The 10,292-nt window shown below is 40.2% G+C and overlaps 1 protein-coding gene across 3 annotated transcripts in view; it reads right to left on the bottom strand.

The window, feature by feature from the left end:
• Positions 1–9,424, bottom strand: part of cstf2 (cleavage stimulation factor, 3' pre-RNA, subunit 2) — a 13,796-nt gene extending 4,372 nt beyond the window's left edge. Inside the window, exons 1-8 of one of the 3 annotated variants that reach the window (XM_020590638.1) lie at positions 9,254–9,424; positions 8,895–8,973; positions 6,482–6,651; positions 6,247–6,383; positions 3,968–4,087; positions 3,657–3,779; positions 2,980–3,091; positions 1,168–1,227 (exon numbers count right to left, since the gene is read on the bottom strand). In XM_020590638.1, the coding sequence (XP_020446294.1) occupies positions 1,168–1,227; positions 2,980–3,091; positions 3,657–3,779; positions 3,968–4,087; positions 6,247–6,383; positions 6,482–6,651; positions 8,895–8,973; positions 9,254–9,332 (880 nt within the window). In that variant the 5' untranslated portion in view covers positions 9,333–9,424. The remainder of the gene's footprint in view (positions 1–1,167; positions 1,228–2,979; positions 3,092–3,656; positions 3,780–3,967; positions 4,088–6,246; positions 6,384–6,481; positions 6,652–8,894; positions 8,974–9,253) is intronic. The other 2 variants (XM_020590630.1, XM_020590648.1) reach the window with 2 other exon arrangements.
• Between the last annotated feature and the right edge of the window lie 868 nt (positions 9,425–10,292).

Here is a 10,292-nt window from a genome sequence, read left to right as displayed (position 1 = left end):
TAAATTATATTAAGGGTATAATTACCATAATAATATGCACCTGTCATCATAGAAAATGTTTTCTAAAAATCAGATACTACCGATTTGAGAATTATAACTCAGAGTTTGTGGTTTGCATTTTGTTGTTGTGGGTTTTATCTTCTCTATCTTCTGCATGGTCATATAAAACGTGTCAAAGGATTCTCCCGTGTCCAACTCAGTGCCACACACGCACTGCAGGTCACTCTGTGCAAGATGAGCACAAGACCTTCAACTAGCCAACCAGAGTAGACACCCAGCTGAGCTGAGGAGGCCTGTCCATCTCTTTCCTGTACAACATCCAAAAGTACATCAGGACAATAAGTCCATCAAGCTGTGCAGAACTGTCCATCTAGAGATGAGCTAAAGGCAGAAAGCCTGGCCTGTCTGTGCAAACTGGCCCTAAAATGTAGCTGCATTTTTTTTTTTTTACCTACTTCTGCATATGTGACAAGCGCATGTGCACTGTCCTTCTGCAAATGCAAAATGTTCTGATAATGATACTATGAAATTATTAAAATCACAACAATGACCTCTTTAACACTTATCGGTTAGTTTTCTTATATAAACATCTTTGTAATAAACTGTAATTCCAGGATCATGAGTCCATGCAGTCTATTCAGACGGCTGCCTGTCTAATCTAAATCCTTTTTTGTGTTATATTTGTGCCAATATTTAGGAAATTAAATATTTCTGCATTTGATTTCACCTCCACATATTTGACAGCAGTACTACTGTTCATTTCTTTCTTGTATTTGCTCAGATTATAAACAGCATATTCTGCAGGAGATAGATTTAATAATGCCTGGTTTTAAAACTAAAGATATTCATAAAAAAAAATAACAAACTTGTTTAATTTTCAGTCGTTATCTCTTTACATGTACCTTCTCTGCCATCCTGCCACTCTCACGACGTGGCACATTCTGTTGTAGCTGTGATAATACTCCAAGGTCATAATCTTCATATAAAAAAAAGCTTGATTAACAATTTTAAGGACTGAATATGAAATGGAAAAACTGCATATTCCATTATATTGGTCATGCAATAACTGTAGAAAGGCAACACTAAATATATGCTGTTTATTTGGACAGTGGCCACTCCCTAACAATCCTATGACCTGACTGTTGAACTGAGGGAGTACAGTGATACCTTGAGGTCGATCGATAGCAGCTTGCCCAGATGATCCTGTGGGAGAATGCTGAAGATTTCCTGAGCCAGCGTTAAAGTGAAAAGAACAGGAGACAAGACTCAGAAGAGCAAAGCAGCACTTTCAGAAGCATTTTGCAGCACGCTCAGGACGTCATCGTACACGCACACAGACACATGCACAGAGGGGTGAAGGGGGAACTTTTAGAAATTTACAATTAGTAAATATGTTATAGAAACATGTGGATAATTTAAGCCAAATGTTTGCAGAGATCCTGAAGAGACCAGTTTGACTACACTCCTCAAAAAGAGCCTCCACTAATTACAAGCCTTGGGTGACACCTAGTGATTTCAGCGAGCATTGGCATGTGGAAACAAACCAAATGAAGTAATGGTATTACGGTTTTTCTCTATTGCTAACAAGCATCGTTCAAAACTGAAGTCACATCAACACTCTTCAGAGTTATCAAAACAGAAGTCTATGTGGACCAAACTGTGAATCATATCAAACTGATTTTATTTGGCAACCTGGATCATGGAAGACAGGTTGGTGGGGGACATTCCAGAAGATACTTTCCAAGATGCATCTCCAGAGAAGACATAAGATGTGAAGCTGATGAAAAGTTGGAACCAAATGCAAGGGAGGACAAGAACCCTCAATGTACAAGTGATTATACTGTACTTTTTTTATTCTTACTGCAGCCCTGGAATTTGAGGATTTTTCCCAACTTTTTATTTTCACAAGTAAATTACTATATGCAAAGACAGATAAAATAAAGCAAGTTGAATTTCTGATTCATTCTTGTGACATATACTTTAGTACAGTCAATAAAATGTTTTAATGAATAACAGGTTTATGTGAAAAATAATCCATCAATCCATCCATTACCTATCCTGCTTATTCTAACGAGGGTTGCTGGGGGGCTGGAGCTAATCCCAGCTGACACTGGGTGAGAGGAGGGTACACCCTGGACAGGTTGGCGGTCTACTACAGGGCTGACACTTAAGAGACAAACCACCACACACACATTTCTAGGGGTAATTTAAAGTCACCAATCAGCCTAAGCTAAGTCTTTGGACTGTGGGAGGAAGCTGGAGAACCCAGAGAGAACCCATGCAGGCACAGGGAGAACATGCAAACTCTGCACAGAAAGGCCCCCCAAGTCAGTCAGGGCTCAAACCCGGAACCTTCTTGCTGTCAGATGACAGCACTAACCACAGTACCACCATGCCAACCATGTGAAAAATCATTCAAAGATAAAAGTTTATCATTCATCTGTTGTTACTAGGGATGGGCATTTCTAGCTAAAATGCTATTTGATATTCACTGGGAACTATTCAGCAATTATTCGATGATGACGGATCATCTGTGAACAGCTCCCCCGCTGTGTGTTTTTTAACGTTGTCGTTGAGACAATTCTTCTAATGTGCTATTAGCAAGCTAGTAAGGCTGCTGCAGCTAAGCTAGCATAAGAACACAGCTGTTGCAGAGGTCAGCATGCTGTATATAGCACAGAGGTACATGGACTGCTCTACAAACGGATAAAGTTGATGCTAGTTCATAAACTCCAACGCTGGGAAAGCTGATCAGTCCGTCCAGTGTGATTAGCGATCCAGCTCATTCATTTTGAGTATTAACTGGCTTCAACCAGCGCTGCTGCAGCAGCAAGACAGAGCCAGGAAGAGAGAGATGTAAGAGAGCAACATGCTGCTGCTGTGAGACAGCCAGCTAGTACAGGGGGGACAAGTCATATGAACAGCACAACGGTAGCCTACTATAATATCACTATGTTTAATATAAAAATAAATGATTACCTGGAGGTCCCACTGGTCCAGGTCCTGGTCCAGGTCCAGGCATTGGACCAGGGACAACACCCATGTTGGGGGGCTGCATCATCTGCGGAGCTCCATTGACATGCATTCCAGGCTGATCATATTCCAAAATATAAACAAGAAAACAAATAAATTGACCTAAACTTTTTTTTTTTAAAACAAAATTCTGTTCACATTTCTGAGCCAAAGTAAAAAAAAAGCATCATATTCTATGTCATCTTATATGATGATATAGGATTGGCTGGGCTTTTGAACTAAAGCTGTAAAATATGATTGTTTGTTGATACCAAGAGTTAAATGGGCCTATTAATAGGAAAATGTGTTGCAATTATAAATGGGAATGACTATGCATGATGAGATAAAACTAAATGCAACTTTTTTTGCCAGTGTTCACAATATAAAAGTGTGTGACGGAATGGTCACATTACACTTCTGTCCACTGAATATTCGAACCATCTCCTTATCGCTTCAATCGAATTTGACATCATACTGTGTAAATTACCACAAACAGTAGCATCACTCTCAAAACACTGTTTATAGTTTTTGATGGCTCTGATCGATATTCACCTGGATCAGAGCTGTGACATATTCCTTTTCAATGCAACACACAGGACGTGTGAAGTAACCGTTAAGACAGAGTGAAAGACTCCTCTACTTACCACAGGCTGCGGCTGAGACACAGGCACACTGGACTGTGCAGGAGGTGGATTGACCGGTGGTGCTCCTCCACCCTGCCCACTGGGAATCAGAGGCTGGACCGTCATTTGACGATGGAGCATTTTCTGTAAATGAAGTGTATGGAAAAGCATCTCAAAAATTTGATTGCAATCACAAGTGCAGACTAACTTTCATATCTACAGATACCAAATTGAAGAACACTGCCAGGATGAACTGATTTTTTTTTTTGACTGTGCAAAAGTAAGATCAAGTATTTGACAAATCTTTTCATTCTCAGTGCAGCTTCTCTCACCAAGGCTATCTCAGGGTCAACAATCCGCATGACCACTTGGGCCTGGAGCAGAGCATAGGCCAGCTGAGGGTTCTGCAGCAGCATGTTCCTCGCCTCCTGGGGACTGTTTTGCACACACAACTGGAGAAAGAAATACCATTTTCACCAAACAATCTTGAAATATTATATTATAGACCACACGAAAAATCACAATTAAGCAGAAAAACAAAAACAGCAAAACAAACAAACGCGGGACCTATCCCTCATAGATTTAAAAAAGACTGCAACTTTACTTCCTGGCAGGTTGGACATACACCAATCAGCCACAACATTAAAACCACTGGCAGGTGACAATAAGGATTATCTTGTTAAAATGGCACCTGTCAAGAGGTGGGATATAATATGCAGCAAGTGGATAATGGCACCTGTCAAGGGGTGGGATATAATATGCAGCAAGTGGAAAGTCAGTTCTTGAAGTTGATGCGTTGGAAGCATGAAAAACGACCAAGCGTAAGGATCTGAGCAACTGACTAGGGCCAAAACATGATGACTAGACAACTGGGTCAGAGCATCTCCAAAAATGGTAGGTCTTGTGGGGTGTTCCCCGTCTGCAGTGGTTAGTACTTGCCAAAAGTTGTCCACGGAAGGGATACGTGGTGAACTGGCATCAGGGTCATGGTGCCCAAGACTCTTTGGTGCATGTGGACAACGAAGCCTACCCCATCTGGTCCAGTTCTACAGAAGTGGTACTGTAGCACAAGCTGCTGAAAACCTTAATGCTGGTTATGACATGCATCATAGATTGCTGTCTATGGGGCTGCACTGCTGCAGACGGGTCAGGGTGCCCATAAAACAAGCTAGCAGAGGTAGTCTCATGCTCTGGCCAATGTTCTGCTGGAAAAACATGGGTCCTGGCATTTATGTGGATGTTACTTGGACACATACCACCTACTTAAATATTGCTGCAGGCCAAGTACACCCCTTCATTACAACAGTACTCTGACGGCAGTGGCCTCTTTCACCAGGATATTGTCCCCTGTCACACTGCAAACAGGTGTTCAGGAATGGTCTGAGGAACATGACAAAGAGTTTAAGGTGTTGCCATGGCCTCCAAATTCCCCAGATCTCAATCAAACAAGCATCTGAGGGGAGCCTAAACAATATTAGGCAGGTGTTTTTAAAGTTGTGGCTGACATACATGTCCATAAGCAACCAAAGTGGCTGCATCAACACTACACTATTGATGGTATCAAGATTGGAGCCCAAACACTCACACTCTGATATACATAGGGAACCGTCCTACTGACACAAGCTTTGGTGCAATGAAACACTTTTCCAGTCGGGGGGCAAAACGTCTGCAGTGTGTTGTTTCTTCAAGCTTAATGAAGCAGACTGCCAGCTGTGCAAAGATAAGGCTTCTCTGGCAGAGCTCTGAAGGACAGACTGTACAGCACAGACTCTGTTAATGAAAGGGAAGGAAGAGCATCTGCATACAGTTGCCATCCTGGAGTGATTCAAATTGAGAAAGACATTTGTCACCCTCTTGTTATTTTGAGATCAGAAAAGTAGGTACAGTCTGAACTACAGTATAACACTAATTAGATTCCTCGTTAGATATCATTGTTACTTCTATGAGCTCATTTTAATACATTATGATATTTAAAAATGTCTACACATTCAGTATGTGCAATTACATTTTGGTACCCCATTTTATTCTGACTGTTTTAACAGCAGTAAGAGAATCCTGGTGTTATCAAAATACTGAAATGCTGCAATTAGTGAAAACAAGACACTACATCTTCTGCCATATGTTGGTAAGCCTGTACTGTTTTAAACATTTGTGTATTCATTCATCAGAATAATATAAAAATGCAAATGATTCACCAGTTCCAATGATCAATACATAATGCCAAGGACTAGGCATCATTACTGCCTAATAATCAGTACCCAGGATGGTTCTGAGTTTTCTAAGGGTACCTCTTACCAACACCGCTTTATTTAGTAAGTTAAAGAGTTGAAAGAAAGCTGGAAAATAATTTAAAGTTTCCTCTGTCTGTCAATATGGGGTGCTGTGTGTACATTAATGAGGAAAAAAAATGAACTTAAATGATTTTAGCATATGGCTGCAATGTAACAAAGAGTGAAAATTTTAAGGGGGTCTGAATACTTTCCATACCCACTGTATAAGGAAAGGGAAATAGCTAAATTAGTCTAAATCCTGTATCATATTTGAAAAAGTCCCATGCAAGGAGCAGCTGCAACAGTGGTTAGTAAAAGTCCGAGGCAGTAAACAAGCCGACCTTCATCTGTTTCATAAGTTCAAACATCTGCTCTGGTGGCAGGCTGGCCACAGCTCTGCTGATGGACTCTGGGGCTTCCTCTGGCTGAACATTATCTCCATAGGGAGACTCAATAATGGGGGCTCCTGTTCCCAAACCTGTACATGACAAATGACAGGAAACTGTAGCTTTTCCCAAATAAAATCAAAAACAGCACATTTGTCTGAAATAATATCAAGGGGAAAAAAATGCTTACTTTTAAGTTCTTCCTTGTTTTTCTCACTGGCTGCATTGTCAACACGAAGAGCCCGACCACTGAACTCTCTCCCATTTAGGTTTCGCATTGCACTAAGAGCCGTCTCCTGGTCTTGATATTCACAGAAGCCATATCCCTTTGGCTTTCCTGTTTCCCTGTCATATACTAGCCTGGGCACAAGAGGACGCACATAACCATGACAAACACCACATGCTGAAGGCTGACCAAGATGAGAACGGCCATTAAATACACTCTTCTTTAACAATAAACCTCACAATCAAAGGAGAGCAGAAGCTTGTCACTGTTTATTTGACCTAGGAAAGTCTAACTTTAAAACAGCACAGATATCCATAACTGGAATCTTATTAACCACAAAAGGCAATTACAAATTAAAGGAAATTTCAAAGCTCCCAGGCTTTTATTGGGGCTGTCTCGAATTGCAATTTTTGGGCTCCGGATATTCAGCGGTGGTAATCAGCGAATATTGGAATATATAAAACTCTGGACCTACTGTAGGCTAATGCCTGTTGTTTCTCTCCAGCGCTGCCTTGCCCTGTTTTTAGGTGCCTTTGATTTGCTTATTTGTGCTGTGTAAAACGTAACGTTCTGATGACGCTACTTTTATAATCCTTGTGTGTATCAGTTCTAATGCTTTGTTGCCTTTATGTAACTTTTTATTTTAAGACTAAGTGTTCTTTGTTACTACACGCATGCGCCGTGCAGAGTGGCAGCAAGTTACAGCAGCTGTGTCCTCCTGTTCTTTTCCGTGTTTTTAATGAAGTTCAGTTCTTATGGTGGTGTCTGTTCTTATGGTGTTATGTTGGTTGTGTTCTATTGCTGCTGTAACACAGAAATTTCCCCACTGTGGGATGAATAAAGTACCTACCTACCTACCACAATATCAATGGGCTAAGATTTTGCTGCAACTAAAAGTACGTTTTTGCCCACCTGTCTGTAAATTGGGTTAAAAAAACAAAATTTAATGAACTAAATACACTCTTCTTTAACAATAAACCTCACAATCAAAGGAGAGCAGAAGCTTGTCACTGTTTATTTGACCTAGGAAAGTCTAACTTTAAAACAGCACAGATATCCATAACTGGAATCTTATTAACCACAAAAGGCAATTACAAATTAAAGGAAATTTCAAAGCTCCCAGGCTTTTATTGGGGCTGTCTCGAATTGCAATTTTTGGGCTCCGGATATTCAGCGGTGGTAATCAGCGAATATTGGAATATATAAAACTCTGGACCTACTGTAGGCTAATGCCTGTTGTTTCTCTCCAGCGCTGCCTTGCCCTGTTTTTAGGTGCCTTTGATTTGCTTATTTGTGCTGTGTAAAACGTAACGTTCTGATGACGCTACTTTTATAATCCTTGTGTGTATCAGTTCTAATGCTTTGTTGCCTTTATGTAACTTTTTATTTTAAGACTAAGTGTTCTTTGTTACTACACGCATGCGCCGTGCAGAGTGGCAGCAAGTTACAGCAGCTGTGTCCTCCTGTTCTTTTCCGTGTTTTTAATGAAGTTCAGTTCTTATGGTGGTGTCTGTTCTTATGGTGTTATGTTGGTTGTGTTCTATTGCTGCTGTAACACAGAAATTTCCCCACTGTGGGATGAATAAAGTACCTACCTACCTATCATAATATCAATGGGCTAAGATTGTGCTGCAGCTAAAAGTACGTTTTTGCCCACCTGTCAGTAAATTGGGTTAAAAAAAAACAACAAAATTTAATGAAAATTTTTATTTTAATATAACAGATGAGCAGACAACGGATCTCCATAACCATTTGCGTGTACACAGAATGTGCTACATTTCCACCAGGTAGTTCTACCTGTGAAGACGTCTCACTCTGTTGGAACGACAAAGAGGCACTCAGTTCACTCTAGTTATTCAATGGTGTTACAGAGTGAATCCTCTTTACCTCATAAACGATCTTCGGCTAGCAGCAGACAGCGTGTTGTCTGTTTGTACACCGGCTGCAGCGAGGTCACAAAACCGACAACAACGAGTTTAAGTTTTTTTCCTGTCATCACTTTAAGTAAGCGCTAGTTAACCACAGCTGGTATGACCCCGCTGGCTGTCATTTTAACCAGAAACAGCTACGATCAGCAGAAGCATCTACCTGAACGATTTATACACACGGAGCTTTGCTAACAAAATTGTAGGTGTTACTGGTATAGGCAATATATAGACAAAAAATGACAACTCCACCTACAATTAGGAGATCACGATACAAAAGCACCCCTATCAACTTGCGTGTATAGAGAAGCACAATGCAGCACATGTAATACACACTGTTTAAACACTTATGCAATTTTTTTTTTTAATGAGAGCCTGAGTTTGATGGGGAGGGGTCACTTTTACACATTAAGTAACAGTAGTAGTTAACGTTAGCAATCTCTCTTACTCACCTGAAACTGACAACAAGTCCGACTTCAGAAAATATGTCTTTCAGCTGTTCTTCTGTAGCTTCATATGGAATGTTCCCCACTAAAACAATTAAAAAAAATTAACAAAGTTTTAGTATAACAAAATAGTTATATTGCTTTTTTTCGCTTAAAGATTTGATTGTTCGTTTTCAGGCAGCGCTAAATGTTGTTCCCTCGTAGGCCTAACGTTAGCTAACAGAATCAACTCAGCTAGTTACCGTTCGGCACGCTATCAAAGCTAGCAAGCCCTAGCTAATTGATTATCCGTTTCTTTGTCGGTTTATTCTATACTCAGCGGATAAACATATCCGTACCGGAGAAAAAAAAGTCCAAGAACTTACCAAATACTGATCGTAATGAACGGTCAACAGCTGGGTCCCTACTCGCGGCAACAGCCGCAACAGCACCTACGTTCGCCATTTTGAGGACAGAAATGAATGGTACACCAGGAAGTGACAATGGGACAAATATCCGTTTATGCCAAAGGGCAACATCTAAATATTGAAGGTGTGACCTTTTCTAAGCGCCTCACAATCGACAATGTCTGCTAACTATTTTCCCTTATTTATTAATTAGCCAGCAGATGACAATAATTGTTTGAAACGGGCTGTGCAGAAGAACAGGGTAAAAGTGGTCAGAGAAAACGTGTACGAAAAATAGGTGGCGCTGTTGTCCGCGGTTAAGCCGCTTGTTTGCACTGAGAGAGACACAAATATGAATTGGTACAACTGGTAATTCCCGGTAATTCCTCGTTGTAAAGTGAAATAGGTAAATAAACGCGCCCGATACTCCAGGGTATACATATTTTCAACAACACCAAATTTATATAGTAAGTTTTGGAGAAATTATATTTGAATTGGTTATTATCTTACGTTAATGTTTTAACTCAGAATGCACGTTAAGGACGTCAGGGGCCAGTTATTTGTCAGTTAACACATGTAAAGTCTAAAAACACTTGGATACACCTGAATAATCACACGCCTGCTCAACCACTATGGGTAATTACAATGCTTTACTTAACTGATTGGTAAGTTACATTTTGTGGATATTTGAAATAAATACAACCCCTGCAGTAAACATACATTATACAGCTTTAACTTTTAATTTTGGCACGTGTTCAAAGGTTTGGTAACCCTACTAAGTCAGTACTTAGTAAGTAGAATACAATATTTCCACCCCCTCCCCATGCTTAAATTTATGAGAAGTAACAATGCATTAACTTTTCAAGAAAGGTTCATTTTAAAATGTTTCAGTTCACTGTAATTAACTGTGGTTTATGAACAGGTGGATACAACTGCTTAGCCTACTTCAGTAACGTTTGTTAATGGTTGAGACTACCACAAGAATTTGTCGTTACAGCAATGAGCTGGATATGCAGGC

This window comes from Monopterus albus, unplaced genomic scaffold (assembly GCF_001952655.1).
Source record: "Monopterus albus unplaced genomic scaffold, M_albus_1.0 scaffold2.1, whole genome shotgun sequence".
Taxonomy (NCBI): Eukaryota; Metazoa; Chordata; class Actinopteri; order Synbranchiformes; family Synbranchidae; genus Monopterus; species Monopterus albus.
The sequence above is the reverse complement of the archived record's forward strand: the minus strand, read 5'-3'. Positions and strand labels throughout refer to the sequence as shown.